The sequence below is a fragment of the Oncorhynchus gorbuscha genome, linkage group LG05 (genome assembly GCF_021184085.1).
Source record: "Oncorhynchus gorbuscha isolate QuinsamMale2020 ecotype Even-year linkage group LG05, OgorEven_v1.0, whole genome shotgun sequence".
NCBI lineage: Eukaryota > Metazoa > Chordata > Actinopteri > Salmoniformes > Salmonidae > Oncorhynchus > Oncorhynchus gorbuscha.
In genome coordinates, this window is record NC_060177.1 from 22895405 (window position 1) to 22921682 (window position 26278).

The 26278-nt window shown below is 40.9% G+C and overlaps 1 protein-coding gene and 1 long non-coding RNA gene across 3 annotated transcripts; one reads left to right on the forward strand and one right to left on the reverse strand.

Moving 5' to 3' along the window:
- Nucleotides 1-814: 814 nt before the first annotated feature.
- On the reverse strand, nucleotides 815-20907 carry LOC124035670. Of its 2 annotated transcripts, none has more exons than XR_006838782.1 (3): nucleotides 19834-20907; nucleotides 3208-4482; nucleotides 815-1832 (listed from the first exon to the last, which is right to left on the reverse strand). It is a non-coding gene; the product is annotated as an uncharacterized LOC124035670 (long non-coding RNA). The 2 variants fall into 2 exon arrangements; XR_006838781.1 differs by having other exon boundaries at nucleotides 4370-4482; nucleotides 19834-20884.
- LOC124035669 (forkhead box protein F1) lies at nucleotides 20743-25081 on the forward strand. Its single transcript, XM_046349240.1, has 2 exons — nucleotides 20743-22060; nucleotides 23909-25081. The coding sequence occupies exons 1-2, from the start codon at nucleotides 21088-21090 to the stop codon at nucleotides 24070-24072; spliced, it is 1137 nt and encodes a 378-aa protein (XP_046205196.1). The 5' UTR covers nucleotides 20743-21087; the 3' UTR covers nucleotides 24073-25081.
- The last annotated feature ends 1197 nt before the right edge of the window (nucleotides 25082-26278 follow it).

The window sequence follows — 26278 nt, forward strand, 5'->3', positions numbered from 1 at the left end:
CAGGCCATAGCTGCCAACCTGGGTGAGAACAGGAGACCCAGGCTGCTGCCTCACAGGATATGGAGGGGTTTTTCCTATTTTCCTGTATAATATGTTGTAAACATTCCCTTGGGGAAAATAAAGTTTTAAGATTACTAAAATAGATTAAAATGACAAGTGAAATAAAGAGCTACCATTATGGGGCAGTATTCCCTGTTGTTACTGTATGGATATAATATGTGATCGTGGTTGCATTTCTCTTCTCTCACAGAGACCCAAGTGTAGCCATAAACTCAGTGGTGGACAGACACACAGATTTTCTGGGTCACTAAGGTCCACTGTGGAAAAGAATACAAATATAAACACACTGTCTCACACACACACACACATTCAAAAAACACAAATCTATGTTTTTTTACAGGACTCAAAAAAATAAACACTTTTCCCAAGTCTTTAATTATAATGAACTGTGGTGAGCCTGATTACTTAATAATATGGTGATAAACACAACTATCAATCAAACCGCCTGACAACCCTTAGAATTCAGGAGAGACTGTCCAAAATAAAAGCTGCCGACTCTCTCATTGTGGCAGTGTGTGTGTGTGTGTGTGTGTGTGTGTGTGTGTGTGTGTGTGTGTGTGTGTGTGTGTGTGTGTGTGTGTGTGTGTGTGTGTGTGTGTGTGTGTGTGTGTGTGTGTGTGTGTGTGTGTGTGTGTGTGTGTGTGTGTGTGTGTGTGTGTGTGTGTGTGTGTGTGTGTGTGAGAGGTGGAGACACTGGTCAGTGGTGATGTTCTCCTCTCCAATATAAGGATGAAAGTAAGTAACGGAGGATGAATTGTCAGCTCAAAGCACATATTTATTTACAGAGTAAAACTAACAAGGGCACTTGCTCAAAAACAACAATTGTGCAATCACACAAGCCCACGGTGTCGAAGGCTACAGCGTGATGGTAGGCCAGGACATTGTATTTTAATCACAGGCGTTGGCCACAGTTCCATACTCATTCCAGTTTCAAGTTCAAGATAAAAAAAACAATGTATTTGGGAGTGCAGCGATTTCTCCTCTAAAGCGTATAACAAGGGATCTTCCAGATATAATCTGTATCTGGGAGAGTCAGAAATCTATTGCAATAAATTATTATTACACAGAAAAATCACATCATTTATGATTGTTGCATGAGACAGAGAAAGGAAATTACTTAATCTCTCCTAATTTCATTGGGCATAGCAAAAAACTGGAACGACTGCTACACAGTCAGCAGAAAATGATGACAAAAATAATACATGTTCGGAATATTACACAGTGATAGCAAAAACAAGCTGTACCTACATACTACAGTACACGGATCATTTCACTCAATGAGTGAATCAGACAATGAATCAGATTTCAATTACAGAATTACACTATTAATCTCATACCTTATGTTTTCATACAGTGCGCTATATTGTAGACATGGCTGATCTGTAGCTAGTCTCCCTACAGTAGTGAATAGGTTAAATAAACCCAGTGTAACGGTACAAGAGGTCAGTCACAGTGAGATGAATCAGGGCTCTGCTCTAATACTGCTGCTATTCTCTCTCACTTTGACACTTTTAGAAGACCGTGCCTTATTTCCTTCCTTGCGTGACTCCAGAAGGTAAACACACTGCTGGAGTGACTCATTACAATTCCTCACGTCGATGACCTGATAAAAACGCAGGCCGGGACCAGGGGTCAACTAGGAGGATTATGAGACATTACAAGGTACAGTATGTCTCTCCAACCCCAAGTCGTGTTCTGGGCCCTGACACCCTCTGTTCTCCGAGGAATTCATGGCTTCTTATAGGCAAACCCGCATGCCTGCCCACTCCAGCCTACAGAGAGATAGAGAGGAAAACAGAACATTAGAAAAACATACATTTGAGGTGATGGATCACCCTCTTCGCCAGGCCACTTCGGTGAAACAGACAGAATGCTGTCCTGATGAGCGTGTATCTCTTTTCTGCCCAGAGCCCCGGGGCCTGACGAGAGAGAGGTAGCAGCCGGAGGCGAGGTGGGGCGTCTCTGGGCTCGGGTTCGACCGTCTGCGTGGCGTAAATGAGCTTCATCCTGTTTCATGTAGTGGTGAATTGATTTACGAGTAGTGAAAAGCCTGTTTACCACCGCCTGCCAAGTTGCCTTTTCAGGCGATTGGCACTTTTGTAAAAAGGGATCTGGGAGAAAGGCCTGATCAGCACTTTGCCCTCTGCTAAGCCCAGTGTTAGAGGGAGAGGAGATGGAGATGGTAGTGGAGGGGTCGTAGTGTTGGTGGGGGGAGCAACTTCCCTTCAAAGGCCCCTATCTGAAAAAGGGCCAAACACAATCTAGCATCAATCTCTGTGCTGTCACCCTGCACTCTGCTGCCTTTCCAGCACCATTGTTATAGAGCAGACCAACGGAAAGAGGCCGGGAGCAGGTGGAAATAAAAAGCCCTTTGACGACTGGAGGGGAAAGATTCCTCCTGAGATCCTCACGACATTTACACAAGCCCCAGGGAGCAGGGACTGGCTGTCCACGCCAGTCTGGATACACACACACCGATTCATAGGCCTGGACAAACACACACACTCTGACAGATATACTTGTACTGTCCAATTTCAGCCGCAAAACCTGTCTGCTTCACACTTTTCAACACCGTCTGGTCTACTGCTCTCAACCAAAGTATTCATCACTTACTGTTGCAGGGTGTTGCTTAGTATCACGTGTTACTAAGTAAAGTTATATTTCAGACCTTCAGTTAACTGGATATACTCAGAATCATTCTGACATGCCTGTGCTGTGCCAAAATATTTACCACATTGTCTTTGCTGTGGTGAGAGGGAACAGTCTTTTAGAATGTACGTAGGATACCCCACACTGCTGCACAGATTCTTGCAGGTCTTTCAGTAGCAGTGGTCTAAGAGCTCCCAGTCTTCCACGTGGTCTCAGTGACCTCTCTGGAGACCATGACAGTATATACTGTTTATTCCTCACAGATACAGTGGAAGGCACTTTGTTGTGGGCAGAAATTAGAGACTGGGAAGTCCTCTTCATGAAAGTAGTGGTATAACACTCATCCAAATTACTTCACTCAGGGTAAATTAAAGATGTACATTTTAGCAGAATGTGTCTCTCCCCCTGACTCCCCTTTTCTGACTCAAACATCCCAATGCATCCCTCTCTCATCCCAATGCATCCCTCTCTCATCCCAATGCATCCCTCTCACCTCACCTCTCTCTCTTTCTTGCGTATCCCCCTCTCTTCTGTTCCAGCTTCACCCTCCTCTCCCCTACCGCATCCTTCTCCTCCAATCGGGATCATGGGCTCAGACCTGGTGGGATCCCTGTCATATGATGCCAGTGAAGTGTGATGCTTCGCTGGGACCCCCCTCTGTTCAGGAAATGCTCTTGGCCTTTTTCCCCACCCTAGCCTTCCGCTGTGTTACCATTCCAAAGCATTTCTGACTGATTCCGACCACTGCTGGGCCATGGGTTCCCACAGACAAGGAGGATCTGCTCCCCAACTCAAACAGTAGAGTGGAGGCAGGGGTATCATGTTGTGGGCTGCCAAGCCTGTTTATGGCAGGCAGAATAGCGAGGCCTAAGCTTCTCAATAGACAATTACCATCCCCATTTAACCCACACTCCACAAACCACCTCCACATAGTTTCAATTTGTGGTTTGTATGTAGGTTGGTTCTGCTCTCAGGGCGGATTAAATATAGCCGAGGACCGTTACAGAGGAAAACCGTAAGGGACTGACTTGGATTCGGAACTTGCATTGCAGAACGACGTCTCCCATTGTTGTGCACTGTTTGGGAATTCTTAATAGCTTTTTCCGAAGCGGCTCACCACAGGAAAATCCCCCTTCAGAGTGGGAGAGAGAGAGAGATGGTGGTCTGTGAGTAAACACGCATATAAACACGCATCATATAAACCTGCTTACGCTCCAATCAAAGTCCCATCAGCAACTATCAAAGCCTCTGTAACTAACCTGTATCAGAGCTGGCTGTGGCCTGACTTCCCTCCCTCTCTCTGTTATGTCCTACTCTGACCATTTCTTCTGATTGAGTTCTCCCTGTTGATATATTCCCTGGCATCTGAAACAAACTTCCCTGGACTGGCCCTGTGTTGTGTGTGAGGCTGAGCGAAGGGAGACACCGAAGGAGGTTGCACACACAGTGACATTACCCATTCACTCTCTGCCCTGTGTGGGGCAGGCTGGGAGGCCTCCAGCAGCAATATAGTATAGAGCAGAGTAGAAGCATGCAGTGTAGACCAGTGCAGGACTAAGCAGGGCGGTGGTGAGAGGGGGAAATTGTCATCTCATAGCGGTTTCTCTGGTATTCCGCTGGAGGAGAGATTACAGCCATACTCAATCTTTTCGATCCGTACCTCTCAATTATCATTAGCACTGTCTGACAGACGCAATCCCCCGGTGGAGGTCTGGTTGTCATAGGAACTGTTGCCATCACTGGAAAACCCTCTCTCTCATCCATCACAGAGGGCTGAAATGGGAAAAAGAAGAGTTGTGTTGGTTATATGAGCAAACTTTCATTAAACTGTACATGATATAGATTTGATAAGAAGCAGGGTTGTGAATTATTCAAAGAAACAATAACATAAAAATGACAAGGAACACCTGATCATTAAGTAGGTCTATTGAAATTCAAGCCATATTTCAAATGTACTGAAATTCCTTTTTCAAGCTTTTATCGGGAGTTGTATAATTTGCTTTCATTTAAATGAACTAGTATAGGATAAGGGACGCTTGATAAATCCCAGTGTCGTTTCATACAGTCGAACTGTTCTGTGGCTCATCAAAGACATTAAAGAAAGGTGTGTATTACATTAGCTTGAGGGCTATTGAGGATTATTATCATTTAGTTCAATGATTATGTGCTTTTAGACTGATTTTAAATGACCAAAATGGTCTGTTATAGTGGATGAGTCAGAAGAGATGCAGCTCTGGTAGAAAACATGGGCATCAATAGGGGGTTATAGCTGAGAGGTAATCAGACATTAGGCAGCACTCTGGTTTGGTTCAGCGCTATTTAGCTCTAGGAATGGCACACTAAGTTAATAATAGTGTGCAGAAAATGATTGTCAGATGTCTCACTGTTAAACGTTCTTGATTAAAGCATGCAGCTACTGTCCTGACTTGGCAATATTGTAAGGAAGACATAAGTAGAAAATAAACATTTGAAAAAATATATGAAAAATGTTAAACATCAATAGGGACTATTGTACTTTAATTACTTGAGCAACTATATTCAGGTATAGTTTCCAGATCGAGAAACTGGAGATAAGCAAGAATTGACAAAAGCACTTGAAAATAAGTGCAATAATATACAAAACCCTGCCACAATGAAAACAAAATAAAACATTTTTGGTGTTTTTCTTTCTGTTTATAATAATGAGCCTCAAAAAGTCTCAAATTAAAAAAGAATAAGGACTGAATTGTTGTTTTAGTGACAATCTTCTTCCTTATGATAAATACATATTTGTTGTTTGTCTCCTTTTGTCCTATAAACATGCTGTCAGTCTGTTGCTAAAACGTTAATCGCAGATATTTGACATGTTGGAACATTTTCCTTCTCGCAATGACCACATTTGGACAGTTTTGAGTTTGTAAAACTTCTGGAACTGCCAACTCTTCAACACTCGTGTCTTTCAGTCATGTCAAATAATGTTGTGGTAGTGAAACCGAGCTTGTGTGATCACAAAATAAGCCAGAAGGAATTTTACATACGCCTTTATTCATATTTTTTTAATCCCTGAAAGCCGTATTTCCCTCTGAAGATACGGCTGTCAAAAATTATTCAAAGTTCAGAGGACATGAGCACTATGTTACGAATAGAATACGCAGTTGTAGCCTACTGAGAGGAATAAGTGGAGCGGCTTTCGGATTGACAATATCTCAGGGACGGTTGGGTGAGGGTTGTTGTTTGGTTGGAGCGCCAAGCTTTCCTGAGAAGCTCGGTGTTCTGACACAGCACCATCGCTGCGCGCACAAAATGACTCATCACTGTATTTGAGGTTTGCGGGTTCCCTATATTTAAGGATAACAATACAGAGTCTATTGTAGTTTAACAAGCATAAAAAGGAAATAAATTGCCAGTTTCAAATTAACCAAAACATTATGAGTATAAACAAACTGTGCGACTGAGTTCCAGGGGCTATTTAGAGAACGCATAGGGTGGTATATCTTAATGTAGCCTATTTTTTTTAATGTAAGAGTTCTTGTTTTGGTTTTGGTTTCTGTGTGATAATTAATCGAAATCCGTTTAATATTCCCTCTCATATTGATAATCATACGAATAGGCCTACCTAACTCACTCACACAAAACATAGGCTATAAACAAATACAGTTAACATGATTAGCTATCAATGTCGTGCAGAACAAACAATGTTAACGAGCTATAAAAAGATTATTAACTTTTCATTCTCATGCAGGTTCACCTGCAATGAATGGCAATTATTGTGTTTGATAAGATGTAATGTGACCTTGCATATTTAATTATCGCATTATAAATAGTTCGCTTTCTAAGAGACACTTCAGGTGAATGCAGTTGAAACGGTGAAATATACCTTGATAGGGGAAATGTCAGCATTGAACAGCGCATGACGGCGAATGAGTGTCCAAAACGAAATCCACAATCCAATGTTTCTCAATAAACAACAACAAATAGTCATGCCTACAGGATATAAGGCCACAAATACTGAATGAATGTATTTTCCATCTCTTGAATACTGCAGTTTCAATTACGTTTTGACTTCTAAAACGGGTCACACATTCTCCATTTCATGCGTCTGATCACAAAAACGATCAGTTAATTAAAGGCCCATTGTTCCAAGTTAATTATAATTAATGTTAGTAGCCTCAGTCAATGGTTCAAATAAATTGACAAATAGAGATTTCATATAAATCTGTAAATGCAAGATTTTTCAATAGGAGAATTTGCCCACACACCGAACACACAATGCAGTGCAACATGAGATTCTTGTTTTAGTTCGAGACATGAATGATCAATGGTCATGTCACACGTTGTAGTAGGCCACCATGGAGAATCCTCGTCTTGGACTCTTTTTGCATGTGAAGCTTTCTAAACAAAGAGATGGAGAGCAAGGCGAGGTGATAGGAATATGACTGAAGTGTGTCAGGCACGAGATGAATATGTGCCCAAGAGCGAAAATGGACCATTGAACTGAAAGGGTCTGTTGTGTGCCATGTGCTTATTGCCTCCCTAATTCGAATCAGAAAAAGTTACTGTTACTGAACCAGTAACAGCTTACTGTGGGATGCATTGCAAATAAAATAGGTCCTGCTCATAGGCTAAATGGCAAGCGTATCAGCAACGATATCTGAAAACCTTTATCACCGACACCTTCACTAAGAAGATAACGCTATGGAATTAACAGAAAGCTGAAATGGCCTGAAACATCCCACCCTCCACACCACGTTACTTCAAAGTGGAAATGTTGGTCATTTATTGTTGAGATGTTGATCAATGAGATTTCAACCTTTATTCGCCCCCTCAAAAAGACGGACGTTGGTTGATTTCCCAATGTGTTATCACTATGCTTTAATCCATCTAAAAGCACAACCAAATGAATGAAAACAAAACAATGAATGATTTTTGATTTCGTTGTCATCTAAATGTCGAGAGTTTGGGGCTATAAGGTTATATGTTCAGTAATATGACACAAAGATAGATAATTGGCTTTAAAGTTCTGAAACCTCATTGGTTTGAATGGTGTCAGCAATTGTTTTAAATCTAGTATTCTTTTGAACTTAACAACATGAATTGGGGTATTTAGAGTACTATACAGGTAGAGAACATTGAACAAGAACAAGGCTGAACAAGGCTGTGACAATAATTACATCTAGACAAAAATGCAGATAGAACCTCATCTTCCCAACCTCTCCATGTGTTATCACTGCACTTTCAACCACTTAAAAGCACAACAGTTCAAATGGGAATACAATGTCAGCTTTTTTGTACTTATACAACTGCTTCAATCATTATCAATGTGCTTCATCTAATAGCACAACCGAATGAGCTGGATTGTATTTGTATTACATTAAAAGTACATAGTGCAAGTGATCAATGCTGTTTCAGATTTTGCACAGATATTTATATTGTGAAGATCTCCACAGAGCTGGGATTTTGAACATGCTATGAACATGCTATGAACATGCACGCTTTCTATGATTACATAATGAGACTTTTATAGTTACAGTAACCTCAAAATGTGGCCATGGATGTGTTACTAATTTTAAGGTTGAATAAAAACTGTTACATTAGTTTGTAAGATGGCCTCCATTTTAGGCTATTTACTATATTACACAAGTCATATTGAATTGTGTTAGGTTGGCAAGCAACAAAATAAATGAGACATATCTAATGCTGGGATAGTTTCAACTGAGACACTGGCTTAATCATATTCTTTCACTTTATTTTTGGTTTAGTTGCAGATGTGAATTCAACATATATTTGTTAACAAGTTAATATGCTATTTACTGTATTGTAAAAGTGATATTGAATTGTGTTTGGTTGTCAACACAACCAAATGTCAACATTTGAAGGGTATGTATATTTTGTGCCACTGACTTAGTCTGACTAATTCCAGTTTGTCTACAAATTAATAATTATATGTTGGATTCATGACTCCATCTCTACCAAAAATCTAAGTTAAAGAATAGGACTAAATCAAATCAAAATTTCAATGCACTTTAATTAAAGCAGTTTGATTTAGTCCTATTCTTTAACTTAGTTTTTTTGGTTGAAATTGAGAAGTGAATCCAACATATTCATTATTAACTTCAAGATTCAATTTGATATCAACCAAAGCTTGAAATCCTAGGCCTATTTATTGTCTATTTTTAGTTGAACCCTGTGTTGAATTGAAACAATAGCTGTTGATGACTTCACAAATGCTATATAGGCCTAAATAGTCTCATTGATGATGTATGAGTATGGTTACATTTCATTTGCTCTAACTACCCTTCAGAATGACTTCAATAGCAACAGTTTATATATTTAGTTAATATATATCTCAATAGTCATTATCACTATAGCACATTGGTAGTAGTCAATGGAAAATATCAAAGCTAAGCTGGGCTTGGTTAAAACACTGGATGGGAGATATAATAGATCGCTGTAGACAGACCAACTCTCCTGTAGGAGGTGCTGCTCTAATAGATCGCTGTAGACAGATCAACTCTCCTGTAGGAGGTGCTGCTCTAATAGATCGCTGTAGACAGATCAACTCTCCTGTAGGAGGTGCTGCTCTAATAGATCGCTGTAGACAGATCAACTCTCCAGTAGGAGGTGCTGCTCTAATAGATCGCTGTAGACAGATCAACTCTCCTGTAGGAGGTGCTGCTCTAATAGATCGCTGTAGACAGATCAACTCTCCTGTAGGAGGTGCTGCTCTAATAGATCGCTGTAGACAGATCAACTCTCCAGTAGGAGATGCTGCTCTAATAGATCGCTGTAGACAGATCAACTCTCCTGTAGGAGGTGCTGCTCTAATAGACCGCTGTAGACAGATCAACTCTCCATTAGGAGATGCTGCTCTAATAGATCGCTGTAGACAGATCAACTCTCCTGTAGGAGGTGCTGCTCTAATAGATCGCTGTAGACAGATCAACTCTCCTGTAGGAGGTGCTGCTCTAATAGATCGCTGTAGACAGATCAACTCTCCAGTAGGAGGTGCTGCTCTAATAGATCGCTGTAGACAGATCAACTCTCCTGTAGGAGGTGCTGCTCTAATAGATCGCTGTAGACAGATCATCTCTCCTGTAGGAGGTGCTGCTCTAATAGATCGCTGTAGACAGATCAACTCTCCTGTAGGAGGTGCTGCTCTAATAGATCGCTGTAGACAGATCAACTCTCCTGTAGGAGGTGCTGCTCTAATAGATCGCTGTAGACAGATCAACTCTCCAGTAGGAGGTGCTGCTCTAATAGATCGCTGTAGACAGATCATCTCTCCTGTAGGAGGTGCTGCTCTAATAGATCGCTGTAGACAGATCAACTCTCCTGTAGGAGGTGCTGCTCTAATAGATCGCTGTAGACAGATCAACTCTCCAGTAGGAGGTGCTGCTCTAATAGATCGCTGTAGACAGATCATCTCTCCTGTAGGAGGTTCTGCTCTAATAGATCGCTGTAGACAGATCAACTCTCCAGTAGGAGGTGCTGCCCGGCCTATTGGTTTTTTTCTGATAGTGGATATAATGTTGAAGATTTGATGTTATTTCAAAAGGTACAAATTCAACATATTTTATAGAAGGTTTGTCTATGTTGAAAATTGGTTACCATGATGACAATTATGGTAACCCGTACCCCCTGTATATAGCCTCCTCATTGACTCCGTACCCCCTGTATATAGCCTCCACATTGACTCTGTACCGGTACCCCCTGTATATAGCCTCCTCATTGACTCGGTACCGGTACCCCCTGTATATAGCCTCCTCATTGACTCGGTACCAGTACCCCCTGTATATAGCCTCCACATTGACTCTGTACCGGTACCCCCTGTATATAGCCTCCACATTGACTCTGTACCGGTACCCCCTGTATATAGCCTCCACATTGACTCTGTACCGGTACCCCCTGTATATAGACTCCACATTGACTCTGTACCGGTACCCCCTGTATATAGACTCCACATTGACTCTGTACCGGTACCCCCTGTATATAGCCTCCACATTGACTCGGTACCGGTACCCCCTGTATATAGCCTCCTCATTGACTCGGTACCGGTACCCCCTGTATATAGCCTCCTCATTGACTCGGTACCGGTACCCCCTGTATATAGCCTCCACATTGACTCTATACCGGTACCCCCTGTATATAGCCTCCACATTGACTCTGTACCGGTACCCCCTGTATATAGCCTCCACATTGACTCTGTACCGGTACCCCCTGTATATAGACTCCACATTGACTCTGTACCGGTACCCCCTGTATATAGCCTCCACATTGACTCTGTACCGGTACCCCCTGTATATAGCCTCCACATTGACTCTGTACCGGTACCCCCTGTATATAGCCTCCTCATTGACTCTGTACCGGTACCCCCTGTATATAGCCTCCACATTGACTCTGTACCGGTACCCCTTGTATATAGACTCCACATTGACTCTGTACCGGTACCCCCTGTATATAGACTCCACATTGACTCTGTACCGGTACCCCCTGTATATAGCCTCCACATTGACTCTGTACCGGTACCCCCTGTATATAGCCTCCTCATTGACTCTGTACCGGTATCCCCTGTATATAGTCTCCACATTGACTCTGTACCGGTACCCCCTGTATATAGCCTCCACACTGACTCTGTACCGGTACCCCCTGTATATAGCCTCCACACTGACTCTGTACCGGTACCCCCTGTATATAGCCTTCTCATTGACTCTGTACCGGTACCCCCTGTATATAGCCTCCTCATTGACTCTGTACCAGTACCCCCTGTATATAGCCTCCTCATTGTTATGATAGTGTTACTTTTGATTCTTTTTTACTTTAGTTTATTTGGTAAATATTTGTTTAACTCTTCTTGAACTGCACTGTTGGTTAATTAAGGGCTTGTAAGTAAGCATTTCAAGGTAAGGTCTACCCTTCTTGTATTCGGTGCATGTGACATAAAGTTGATTTGAATTGTGTGGTTGAAATTTCACTCTCAAATCAACTGTTTATGTTCATGACTTTTTGCAAATCCAATGTATTTTCCAGGTAGATTCAACGTCACAATATGTTGACAAATGACTTTGAAACAAAGTTGACTCAACCAGTTTGTGCCCAGTGGGATATGGTGAATTCGTTTTCTTCATGATAGATGTGTGCGCGTCCTGTTGTAGCCTATATACCGTGGGTAGTGTCCTCGGTATCGTGGGACACTGGAGTTCCCGCGCCAACAGGACTCCCCTCTCCCTCGCCTTCACTCACACCCGCGCGCGCCTTGGAGGTCCAGCAGCGAGATCTTGCCAAGTAAATTAAAAAGTCGTAGAACGCGATTCTATAGTGCTGTTGATTGCATGAAAGGGTGGGGCCCCTCAACTATACCGTTCAGATCAATGTAGAGGCCCAATGAGCGCAATCAGCGGTCTGCTAGCAATTCAGTCCTTTCTCATTCACATAAACACCACTTGAACAAAAATATACACGGCCACCTACCGCGCCAGAGAAAGTGATGAGGGGGGTGCACACACCTCGACATTATACTGTTTTCAATTAAAACGACAACGCTAGATGGCCTAAGCGACGCATGAGACAGAGATATCTAGTTTCAGACCACTGGAAATGGAAATCTGCAGTAATGTATATACTGATGATGCATTGTTCCGAAAATAGCCAAGAGTGTAAAAGGGAATCAACATTGTTTGTGTTATTGGGACAATGACAGTTTAAACGTCCCCCAAAATTGCTTAAAATTCAACTTTACATTCATGTGTATATTTTATATTGTGTATTGGCCATTAAAGTAGATCAGAATATTACTGAAATGACAAATTGTTGTTGATATTACAACGATGTTCTTAAATTTGGCTAGTCATAAAACAAAGGGGGGGAGGAAACAAATGAGCATACCTTTGGTGATTTCGTTGTTGGATTTCAAATGGTACATTAACAAATAGGCTACACATGTGGGCACGGAAAGTGTGAATGAGTATTTTCATTGTAATGTATCAAGATATCTGCAATCGTTCTTAAAAAACGAAATACTTATAGGCCTTGGCCAAATGATGCATTGTATAATGATTGTTCCCAGCACATGCCTATTAAAACAAAGACAACATTTTCAATTGTTGAACTGTTTTCCATACAGTGCATTACAGCAACATAATGTGCATGTTATATGTACCCTCCACGTATCCTACTGGCATTGTACACGGGATGCTCCTGTACGTAATTAGGCTACATATGCGCTCAGTCAGGTAATACCGTTATGTGCATATTTTGTCAAAATATTGTCATAGAGAGGACTTTGTTGCCATGTTTCCCTTTAACTACTTCTTAAGAAATATATCAAATGTAAAAATAGGACAAAAGTATATATACCCATAGGCCTACATATTTTGACAATATGGATAGCCAGGTTTAACACATGTATTTGCCTTGGCATTCTCACGCGAAGGCCTGAGTTGCATAACATGCACAATATGTGTTTTATTATAAATATTACAAATATGTGTATTTATATCTTGTAAGATAGAATATGTTGGTTTCAGGATTTCAGAAAACAAATTTTACCAAACTATTATTTCCATTGTTGTTCAAATTGAGATACTGTATTCATTTAATAACCTTTATTTACTCAGAACTATTTTGAGAATGATATATCTACATTTAGCAGCACCTTCAGAAAGTATTCACACCTTCCCTTGTCCACATTTTTTTGTGTTACAGTCTGAATTTAAAATGGATTAAATATAGATTTTTTTGGTTTTGTTACTGGCCTATACACACACACACACACACACACACACACACACACACACACACACACACACACACACACACACACACACACACACACACACACACACACACACACACACACACACACACACACACACACACACACACACATCAAAGTGGAATTATGTTTTGGAAGTTTTTGGAAATTAACTAAACATGAAAAGCTGAATTGTCTAGAGTCAATAAGTATTCAACCCCTTTGTTTTGGCAAGCCTAAATAAGTGCATAAAAATATGCTTAACAAGTTGCATGGACTCTGTGTGCGATAATAGTGTGTTACAAGATTTTGACTACCTCATCGCTGAACCCCACAGATAGAATTATCTATAAGGTCCCTCAGTCAAGCAGTGAATTTCAAACACAGATTCAACTACAAAGACCAGGCAGGTTTTCCAATGACTTACAAAGAAGGGCACCTTTTGGTATATGGGTAAAAACATGGTGAAGTTAATAATTACACATTGGATGGTGTATTAATACACCCAGTCACTACAAAGACACAGGTGTCCTTCCTAACTCAGTTGCCGGAGAGGAAGGAAACCGCTCAGGGATTTCACCATGAGGCCAATGGTGACTTTAAAACAGTTATATAGTTTTATGGCTCTGACAGGAGAAAACTGAGGATGGATCAACAACATTGTAGTTATTTCACAATACTAACCTTAATGACAGAGTGAAAAGAAGGAAGCGTGTACAGAATAAAAATATTCCAAAAGATGCACCCTGTTTGCCACAAGGCACTAAACTAATACTGCAAAAAATGTGGCTAAGCAATTCAACTTTATGTCCGAAATACAGTGTTATGTTTAGGGAAAATCTAATACAACACTGAGTACCACTCTCCATATGTGCAAGCATAGTGGTGGCAGAATCATTTTATGGGTATGGTTGTCATCATTAAGGGACTGGGCAGTTTTTCAGGATAACAAAATACAGAATGGAGCTAAGCATTGGACACTAACCTAAAACACAAATCTACACTGGAGTTGCTAAACAAGACAGTGAATTGTTCCTGAGTGGCAAAGTTACAGTCTTGATATAGGGTTTTTCTTTATTATGGTTATTTTCTACATTGTTGAATAACAGTACAACATTAGACACACCTACTCATTCAAGGGTTTTTCTTTATTTTACTATATTTCCACATTGTAGAATAATGGTGAAGACATCAAAACTATGAAATAACACATACGGAATCATGTAGGAACAAATAGATTCAAATAGAGACTCTTCAAAGTAGCCACCCTTTGCCTTGATGACAGCTTTGCACACTCTTGGCATTCTCTCAACCAGCTTCATGATTTAGTCACCTGGAATGCATTTAAATAAACAGGTGTGCCTTGTTAAAAGTTCATTTGTGGAATGTTGTTCCTTCTTAATGCGTTGGAGCCAATCAATCAGTTGTGTTGTAACAAGGTAGGGATGGTATACAGAAGATAGCCCTATTTGGTAAAAGACCAAGTCCATATTATGGCAAGAACAGCTCAAATAAGCAAAGAGAAATTACACACCATCATTACTTTAAGACATGAAGAGCAGTCAATTTGGAACATTACAAGAACTTTGAACATTTCTTCAAGTGCAGACGCAAAAACCATCAAGCGCTATGATGAAACTGGCTCTCACGAGGACCACCAAAGGAAAGGAAGATCCAGAGTTACCTCTGCTGCAGATGATACATTAATTAGAATTAACAGCACCTCAGATTGCAGCCCAAATAAATTATTCACAGAGTTCAAGTAACAGACACATCTCAACATCAACTGTTCAGATGAGAATGTGTGAATCAGGCCTTCATGGTTGAATTGCTGCAAGGAAACCACTACTAAAGGAGAGTGATGGAGTGCTGCATCAGATGACCTGGCCTCCTCAATCACCTGACCTCAACCCAATTGAGATGGTTTGGGATGAGTTGGACCGTAGAGTGAAGGAAAAGCAGCCAAAGGGCTCAGCATATGTGGGAACTCCTTCAAGACTGTTGAAAAAACATTCCAGGTAAAGCTGTTTGAGAGAATGCCAAGAATGTGAAAACCTGTCAAGGCTATATATAGTAACCAGTCAATTTTGGACACACCTACTCATTCAAGTTTTTATTTTTATTTTTACTATTTTCTACATTGTAGAGTAATAGTGAAGACATCAATAATATGAAATAATACATATGGAATCATGTAATAACCCAATAAGTGTTAAACAAATCAAAATATATTTTAGATTCTTCAAAGTAGCCACCTTTTGCCTTGACAGCTTTGCACATTCTTGGCATTCTCTCAAACAGCTTTACCTGGAATGCTTTTTCAACAGTCTTGAAGGAGTTCCCACATATGCTGAGCACTTTGGCTGCTTTTCCTTCACTCTGCGGTCCAAAAAAAAATAAGTAAAAAAAAAAAATATATATATATATATATATATATATACATAGTACCAGTCAATTTTGGACACACCTACTCATTCAAGTTTATATATATTATACAAATGGTAGAATTATTCTTCCACTTTTTGACAGAGTATTTTGTGTAGATTGTTTACAAAACAAAAATACAATTACATCAATTTTAATCTAACTTTGTAATAACAAAATGTGGAAAAGGTCAAGGGGTGTGAATACTTTCTGAAGGCACTGTAATGACATTTGCATAGTACTAGCATTGTGGGCTTTACATTAGGTTATTTTGTGTGATCACGTTGGTTAATTGACCAAGATGCAAGAGCCCATAGCCCAGAAATGGGTCAAATAAGAGAAAGAACAGAATTGCAAAGCGTAATTGATATTCTGCAGTAAATCATTGAATAATATTTAGGCATGGCACAACTATACAATTTTTTTTTGAAGCATTATCCTATATTTAGCATCAAAACAAATTAATCTCTTGACTTTTAGAAAATGCTTTACTAAGTAAACAAAGCATAATTCCAAACCATGCACTCAAGGTTCTCTTCTAATATCCTGAGGCGTGCAAAAAAGCGACTTCAAGTGCATCCAGGTCCAATGAACTAGCGGCTCAAAGGTGAAGTTATACATTTGATCGATCAATCCGTCACAAAGCTCTCCAAACAACTCTGCTGCAGCCTTCTGGTGACCCTCTCCGTCTCCCCTCCAACACTGAAGCGGGTAACACACTGATTTCTCAGTGTCAAGACCGTCATTTCAGTTTCTAAACAAACTCAGGACTAATTTTGTTTATCAATTATATATTCCCAAATGGTCTATAAGACTAATTACAACAGTAGTTTGTTAAATGTCCAGTAGTCTACACAGTTTTTTTTAAATGGTCCCTTGATCAAAAACAATTAATTTATGTTCTGGTGTCTCGTTTTCCCATCACCAATTTTTCTGAATGGTAATGGCAGCTGCAAAAAATAAAACTAAAAATAAAGATTAAATAAATCATATTTATATCTAACAAAATATTGTTATCAGATTTGGCATTCAATGGTTGTGGTGGGTAAAACAGTGTGTGACATGCTGAGGTTTATCTCTTACAGCATTGTCGAGGAATCACCTCACAGTCACATTAACTAAAGAAAGTAGCAGTTCTAATGTATAATTGGGTGAGTCTTGGACAAGCTATGATACTTTATTTCATATAGCCTAAGGCTAATTCAAGGTTTAGGCTGAATTACAATCTCCCTCGCAGTGAATGCAAGACAAATAAAACTCTGAGTGTATCACTGTACAGTGCACAGCTTCCGCAGTATGCCTATCACCGTTGATTGAACTGTCCAGGCACAGAGTGTTGTAGTTGTACAACAAAAGTTGCTAAAATAAAGGCCATGTGTTTAAAATGTGTGTTTGGGTAAGTGCATGCTTATAAGACAGGGATCTTGGGATGGTATATCCTCGTCTTCGCTGAGATCTGTTGCAAAAGGGATATCTAATGTATATAATCTATATTCATAGTCATTTCGACATACAGACAAAAATGCAATACCACCCCCAATAATATAATGCATCATTACATCCATGTAAAAGAAAAAAGAAAATAGGCCTTTGGGTCAGATTTCGTCGATTGGATAACAATAAGACCATTTGGAGAGGCTCTCTGTTGAGACACGCATACATGCTGGGCTGGCCGAATGATGTGGAATTCCTCCACCTAAGTGGTCGAACATTCCTGAGGATGCAACGCTGTCAAATATTTCATTCGAGGACGTCATGGAAAAAGTACATGAAATAAACTAGGAGGGGCAAGTGGGAAGTGGTGACCTCGGATTGCCGTAAAATGACGACAAACACAATCCTACAACAGTGACATTACCAGAGTAAATATGTACCATTAGAGTTAACCCTTTCCTCAATATGTCCATGTAACATTTAGGCTCCATAACATGGGTAAGGCGGTAAAGCATGTTAACTAATAAACATATATTCCATAGAAGATAAATATGGCCAAAGGGACTTCAGCCAATGTTAGTTATGCAATGTACTATGGAAATAAATCAATAGAATTTAGAGGACACCATAAATCGTTTAAAACCACAGTAACAAAAATTTGACTGACGGAAAATCGTCTATAATATCAACTGAGAGTCCAGAGGGACCCTTAATAATTATGCGTAGCTGTCAACAGCTTTTTACTGAGGGGTTTAACAACGCGCCACTCATCGGCGCGTCCCCCTTCAAAGATCAATGGAGCAACTCGCGTCCCGCTAGTTTGGGTAAACATTTAGGGATCGATTAGCCGTGGACATTAGTTTTTCAAAGTGTATGTCAAAGACGAGTGGCGGGGTTAAAGTGTGTGAAAGGGCCATTCGGCGTGGGGACGGGCACGACGTGTTGAAACAAGGCGTGATTCTCGGAATGAAGTCATCAACGGTAATTAAATGCAGGGGGAAAGGGAGAATGCAAGCTCGCCTGCCCCCTCTCTCTGCGCGCTGGGTGGTCCGCTCCCCTGATAAATGCGTGGGCCTCATTCCAAGCAAGCGCCCTGTGTAGGACCGGTTAAAACAATACTACTACCTATATACATTTCTTTACTTAGGTTTCAAACTCAGCCGCAACAGCAAATTCCACCATTGTACCTCTCGCATTGCCCGTGTAGTTGACAACGGAGATTTGTATATGTTCTTATTTGCTTTACCCTTTGGCAAAAACGTCACAAAGGAGCCAAGCCAACAACGGCATTTACGGGTTTTTGTTGGAACACAGGCTGTCCTTCAAATACATGTTGGCCTGTACAGCTTCAGAACATCATCTTAAATAAATCATGTCATTTTAATGTGGCCTTAGTTTTCGAAGTTTGATCAAATGAGTAGGCCTAAATAGCCTACAATATCCTCTTGTAGACGCATATTTGTAGGACCACGACATTTATTTGTAGAATATAATTCCAAAGACATAAACAATCTTAGTCAAGAAAAAACAGTAGCCAGTATAGCCTACTTGTATGACCCCCAAAATGTATTATGACATTTTGTATTTACAATTTGCCAAAGTATCTGTGACTAATTTGCGTTATTGCATATCCAATATGTGCATTAATTACAAGATTTTAAAAGCATAAAATGATCTAACAACCCGGCAAACCAAAACAGCAGAACCACCGCGAGCCAGCCCGGGGAGTGAACCCGCGCATCAGGAGCGCCTGAGTGAGGGTTGAGGGGCTGAGGGCGAGTGCGCTCTCCGGGGAACAATGAACAGTCTACAATCAACAGATTTAGTCTATGGACCGGCGGCTCTCCACTACACATATACATATATCCTAGCGGTTCAAGGCTTAAATTAATGACCAGAAACTGGTCACATTTAGAATGGTGGATGAGGTACAATGAAGGCTTGAAGACCTAGTGTAAAAAGTGCTGCTCAAAAACAATACATTTTCTGAATGTACTTATTTTCTTATTCTAATTTTCCAAACGATAAGCCTGAAAATTATGTGCCTAAGACAGGTCTTCGAACTTTTCAAACAGGAAAATAAAGTAGACCTATGTGCTACATCGCTTAACTTTGTAACTCAGATGATATTTGTTACTATTTTTATATGACACTATATATAGTCTGGTTAGGCTGCCCACCACATTACAGTCAATTTATATTTTATCTTTATTTAAATAGGCAAGTCAGTTAAGAATAAAATCGTATTTTCAATGACGGCCTAGGAACAGTGGGTTAACTGCCTTGTTCAGGGGCATAATGACAGATTTTTACCTTGTCAGCTCGGGGATTCGATGTTGCATCCTTTCAACAAGTCCAACGCTCTAACCACTAGGCTACCTGTCGAAATGACTAATGAGACCATCATATGGTGTCCTATCTAATTCGCACTTCTAACTGCACAACAGGTCTAGTAAATCTCGATTGGAACTCAATTGAAAAGCCCCGCAGGCATATCGCTTTCTTGTTTTAACTGACAAAAGTTGAAAGTGACTTACCTTGATTCGAGCACCATTCTGAGGAGAGAGTGTTTGGTGGGCGTCGATCTAAAGTCCTCAGCCGAGTTTCAGTGCTCAATGTTCGGCTGGGCTCAGAGCTCTTTCCCTCAGTTCTCCTGTGTGAACATAATAATTATACATGATTGAAATCTCTTTCTGCATTTACGTTGAAAAGTCCTATCCATACACAAGGAGCTGTCTAAAACGGACATAATGCATCAGATTGAGTATGAGCTGATCTAGCGGGGCTTTTTGCTTGATTTTTTATTTAAAGAAGGCCAGGGAAAATGTTTACATTTTGCTGTATAAACATCCTGCCCATGTTCCCGTCTATCTTTTAAAGAAATCAGCTGCGTGGTCTTCGAATATGGGCATTTTCTTTCAAATAAGCGTATTTTAAGCAACATTTTAGACATACTTCACACTTTAGTAAGTCAAAGTCAGTGAAATGTGCTATGGGGAGGTTGACCTGCTGTATCTGACAAGTGGGAAACCAGTTTTATATATCACGGTGGTTGTGCATACAAGCGTAGTAAAAACATACATTTTCAAAAACACTCTAAGTAATATTGTCGTTGCGGAAATAAAGACTATTGAACTTTGCAAAGTTCTAGCATAGCCTGTAGGCTGTTGTATTAGGCTACCATTTACATTCTGAAAGATGTTCTAGTAGGCTATGTCCTATATTTGAAAATAATTCCTGTTTCACGCCATGCAATTAAAACATGATATTTTTCTGTTCAATAAAATGTAATTTTGAGTGTTAAGAAAGATCCACTTCTCTGATTCTGAGTTGGAAAAAAACTGAGCCCATACAAACTAAAGCCAGGCAGATGTGTGTGAGTGGGAGGGGACTGGGCGGGCCCGGTGCGCCAATGACGTCCTGGTGGTCAAGAGCTCGAGCTAGCAAGGCGCTGATGGCAACGGATAAGTAAAAGGCGAGCTCCTCCGGACGCACCGACAGAAGTTGAAGTAGCTCCTGTTTCTCCCCCATTTCAATTTGGACACTCGCTACGGGTTTCAGGGTTCACATTGGCTAAGGAATTTAGGCACCAAAAGGAAGAGCGCAATAACGCACGGTTTACAGAAATTCAGCTTTGCATTTGACCGTGCGTAGTTCAACAGCATTGAGGTTATTGGTAACCATCTTAAACTTTTCTTTGATTATTTATACGAAGTTTCTAGTACTACTTCAAAACGAAGACGTGGATATTTTTGTTAAACATTTTTGTCATTGCGCTGATAGTCTAACTAATGACGGCAGAGGTCCAGCAGCCCCCAGCGCAGACTCCTGCCCAGAGCAGCCCGATGTCTGCCCCGGAGAAGCCCCACGGACAGACCACTGTGATGGAGACCGCCTCCTCCACCACCAAAACCAAAAAGACCAACGCGGGGATCCGCCGTCCGGAGAAACCCCCATACTCTTACATTGCGCTGATAGTCATGGCTATCCAGAGCTCTCCCACCAAACGCCTGACGCTCAGTGAAATTTACCAGTTCCTCCAGAGCCGCTTCCCGTTTTTCAGAGGCTCTTACCAAGGATGGAAGAATTCCGTGCGTCACAACTTGTCCCTGAATGAGTGCTTCATAAAGCTGCCCAAGGGGCTCGGGCGGCCCGGGAAGGGCCACTACTGGACTATCGACCCAGCCAGTGAGTTCATGTTCGAGGAGGGATCCTTCCGCAGGAGGCCGCGGGGCTTCAGGCGTAAATGCCAGGCGTTGAAGCCCATGTACAGCATGATGAACGGCCTGGGATTCAACCACCTCCCCGAGTCCTATAACTTCCAGGGGAGCGGCGGGGGCCTGTCCTGTCCGCCCAACGGCTTGTCTCTGGACAGCGGGATTGGAATGATGAATGGACACTTGGCAGGCAACATGGAGGGGATGGGTCTGGCCGGGCACTCCATGTCCCACTTGTCGGCCAACAATGGACATTCCTACATGGGGAGCTGCACAGGATCCACGGGGGGCGAGTACCCCCACCACGACAATTCAGGCTCGCCCCTCCTCACCAGCGGGGGAGTGATGGAGCCGCATCCCGTCTACTCAAGCTCGGCCTGGGCTCAAGCGCCTTCATCCTCTCTGAATAACGGAGGTTCTTACATCAAGCAGCAGCCACTGTCTCCCTGCAACCCCGGGGCGAACCCGCTGCAGCCCAGTTTACCCACGCACTCTCTAGACCAGTATAATCTTCATCAGAACGGACACAGTAACACTGATTTGCAAGGTAAACTAACATCGCCAAATGATTACGCATGCCTTTTACAGTCAGTCATACCCAATAGCCTAAAATGTGTGCGAAATAAACACTAAGCCTAGGCTATAGCCCACTAATTGCTTTGAACCAAATCCAAAACTTCTAAAGTAAATTATAAACGAGGTGAAGAAAAATGAAAATATATAGGCATATAGAGAGAGCATCGTTTCACAGAAAGCAGATACAAACTTAACGAAGATTACATTACTGATATTGGCCAGCTACATGCAAAGGTCGTCACCTACTGCAATCAGTTCAGTAGGCAAAGATAGGGACTGGGCATGCTCAGTGCATTTGTTTTTACATAGGCCTACAACTCCAATATGCCACAGTTTTTGGCGGACAATATTGGTAGAAATAATGGTTCTGTTGTCTTGGAAATAAGGAAATGGACGCAAGAGACCATCGTCGAATTATCTAGCAAGGAGGTTAAGTAATTCAGTTTCCTGTCCTCATTTAACTGGCCAAGGAGTGGGACAACAGCGGGTTTAACCCTCACTATGTTTTCCTATATAAATTCCTGGAGGTGGTCGGCACGTCTTCTGGGACAAGTGTTGGTGCCAATCTAGAGACAAAAACAACAAGCGCGAGCCGGAGCCAGCCAACTCAAGCCCTCGAGGCACCCGGTCCTCCGGGATTTGCGTGCGAGCAGGCCACTGCCAATTAGAACTATCCCACCCTCGAGATCTCCAGACGGTTCTCTGCCTCAACAGTTCCCTACGACAGCTCCAAATCAGAGGGGTAGACAGACCGGGGTTTTCCCAAATTAAATGAAAGATTATCTACCCAAATTAAAATGAATTGTTCTTGAAAAGGCAATTTAGGATGAATTTATCCTCTTTAACAATATTCTGAAAAGATTTCGGCAATGCTAGTCCTACTTCAATCGACTTTTATATCATAGTATAATTATATTACAATATAGGTTAAATAATGCAATGCACAATATTACAATTCACCCTATAAATAACAAATTAGTCCAACACCAAAAAGCTCAGTAGTCACTTTTGAAAACTGTTTAAAAAAAAACTTTCTACAGATAAAAGGTAAATGTGTATTATTATGGTGATGGAAATGTAGGGCTATATGCAATCACCCAGTGGCAATACTAGTTTCTTAATTTTCCATGTACCCACAAATATGTATTTCTAACTAATTTGCTACCACCTTTTCTTAATTTAAAAGGCAACTCGCATATCTGAGCAATCATTTTTGCAGGTGCATGGTAAGTAACAGTTGGACAAGATGAAGGTAAAAGGACACCGCACGCTGCTCTTGATAGTTTCACTGATCTTTAATAAGCTTGCGTATCGGCCTCACGGCCTTCGTCAGAGCTTTTGAGTAAAAAAATAAATAAATACCACCCTTATGTAGACCTAGCCCCACCCACATCCGTTCCACGCATCGAAAGGTGATGGAGGCGAAGGAAAAACAAACAAGTGCTACCAAATATAAGAATGTGAATTTCATAAATATTCGAATAACGTATGTAAATAAGACTTATTAAACACGTTTAAAACCAATGACATAGACCTATCGAGCAAGTTTTCATAAATCATTGGGTACCTGTGAGGCCGGTACTTAAGATTATTAAAGATCCGTGATACTATCGAGAGCAGTGTCCTTTTCCCCTCATCTACCACATTTTCTTTAAAAAGCTGGCCTATATCCTTCTCGACTTGTGGTTCTTACTAGGCCATTCATAAAGATAACCATATTGTGTTTGCCAATTGACAGCAACAAATTCATATTGGGTTGACATGCTATATGGCATAATGCGAATTGAAATATTATTTACTCTTATATCTGTATTCTTAGGTATTCCACGGTACCATTCCCAGTCTCCCAGTATGTGTGACCGGAAGGAGTTCGTCTTCTCCTTCAACGCGATGACGTCCTCAACGATGCATTCGCCCAGCAGCAGTTCCTACTATCACCACCAACAGGTTGCCTACCAGGACATCAAGCCCTGCGTCATGTGACAGCCCTTACAGTGAATAACGGACATCACTGACTTGAGCCACTAAAGCCAAAGCGGCTGCAGGGCTGAGACGAGGGAGCAACCCAACCCTTGGAGGTAGGAGAAGGCAGGCCCTGGAGCACGCTGTAAGAGAAGCAACAGTAACGCCAGAGAACCCATAAACTAAACAACTTTTCACACAAAAAAAAGGATTTGGTACAGAGACATAAATACTGCAAATACAGATTGTTAAACTTCAATGTTTCTCTCTCAGAAACCAAAAATGGAGTGGAAATATCACAGAACAGCCTTGTGGTGTAGGCCTAAGCTGTGGGCTATTTTCAAGAAATGTCTGTGTGCCACACAAGAGGTAGAAGCAGAGACCGGTCGACACTCACCTTATGCATCTCAACCCCAGCTGCCGCTTGGTACTATAACTCTGCGGGCGGATGACTACCACTTGAGAATATTTTACAATGTACAATAATGTGTATTATTTTTGTTATGCATTCAAAAGATATACTGCGGGGACAATTTCATTGCTCATTTATCCGGGTTAGGCTACTCGGCTCCATCGAAATGATAGTTAGATTTTTATTTGATTTTCTGAGAAGTTTAAACTAAGCTATAGGCTACACCATGCATTAACATGTTTAAATCAACAACAACACGATCTGAATTAAGGAAGAATGAAGGCACTTTTTTTAAATAGCAAAGGGCAACTTCTTATTTATTCTGTGCATATTTTTAATTGTACACTTATAGCCACAATGTTGAAGTATGCTTTATTGGCAATATTTGCCATGACGCGTTCTTATTTGTTCTAAAACGGAAATTGAAGATATAGATGTAAGCACTGTTAGTTACATGTCTATTTAGGTGTATATATCCGTGTAGACACCCGTTATTTTTCAGCACTGTATAAATTGTAAATGATGTTATGCTGAGTATTGGCATACTGAGTGTCTTTAGATTAGTCTGTATATTACTACACACGATCTGTATACAATTAAACGTATTGGCATGCAGTTTAACTGGCTGAAACACCTATACAATTATTTCTGTTTCTATTTCTGTTTTTTTTTAGGGAAAATTACACATGCAGATACAGTTCCGTCTATTCCACTGTCTGGTGCAACAGGAAGGCCTTTTAAATATTTTTGGGGATGTTCTATTTTAGTTGTCTTCAAATTCAAAATCTATTCGTCATAAGTCCTTAATTAATTTAATCAACCAAATATTTTCATGTGAAAATAGGCCACATATTTAGGAATTGATTCAGGTTTAGACAAGAATAGGCCTAAAGGTGAACACAATTAATTAGTATAGGCTACATCCATTAGCCTAAGGACGCCCATGTTAAAGACATTAGCTAACACCACAATAGCCTATGGTTGGATATAAAATAAGACATATCTGTTGGATGTCGAAAACTCCTGTCCAATGTGTAACTGTGTAATCGGAGTGTATGTTGTAATTAACCCTTAACTAATCAAAGCCAGCAGTTACGGGGGATGGCGAATTCGCCTCCGATTCGGTTTCAAAGAGGGAGGAAAACGCGTGCCCACCGCCGGGAAACATTTATCCTTCTCTTATAAGGCACAACGGGCTCACAGACTGCCTTTTCTCAAATACAGCATTCTGGGTGTGAGGTTGTTTTTACTTGAATATATATAGGCTGTAGCAAGTATAGCCATTGCTAAATAACATTTAAACGGGAGTTTATTATTTTGTGTGGGTTATGTATTGTTTTCAACCTTGAGATTATGGGCTAATTCTCACTGATAAAACATGACATTATCTGGTTTGTTTGTTGCTGTAGATGCTTATATGCCGTTCCTACTTAGCGCTACATTGCATGACATCTGCCCCCCCCCCAAAATACATAGCAAATCACACAAGGATTAAGTCAGTAGAAAGACATTAAAATAATATAGGCCTAAGCATTTCTCGTGCATTATAAGACACCGTGGTTTTATTGCCATTGTATGAATCTAAAGGCTAGACTGCAGAAGACATTTACAATCTGAAATGCCATTTTCACATGAAAACATGTCGATGCAATCTTTCAATTTGTTACTTTGGAAATGTCATATTGGACAAAACGAACGCAGACTTGTTTCAGCACCGAATCCAACTTGAAATCTGTAGCTTCATTTGACTTAATTCCCAAATAACTTCCTTAATTACTAAGTGTCACAAGCTATAAAGAGCACTTCAACACTATA

What these genes read in the sequence shown, in the direction of transcription:
- LOC124035669 (XM_046349240.1), top strand. Translation starts at nt 21,088, where the DNA reads ATGACGGCAGAGGTCCAGCAGCCCCCAGCGCAGACTCCTGCCCAGAGC. An exon ending in CAGTAACACTGATTTGCAAG is followed by an intron (nt 22,061 to 23,908) that starts GTAAACTAACAT and finishes CTGTATTCTTAG; the next exon opens with GTATTCCACGGTACCATTCC.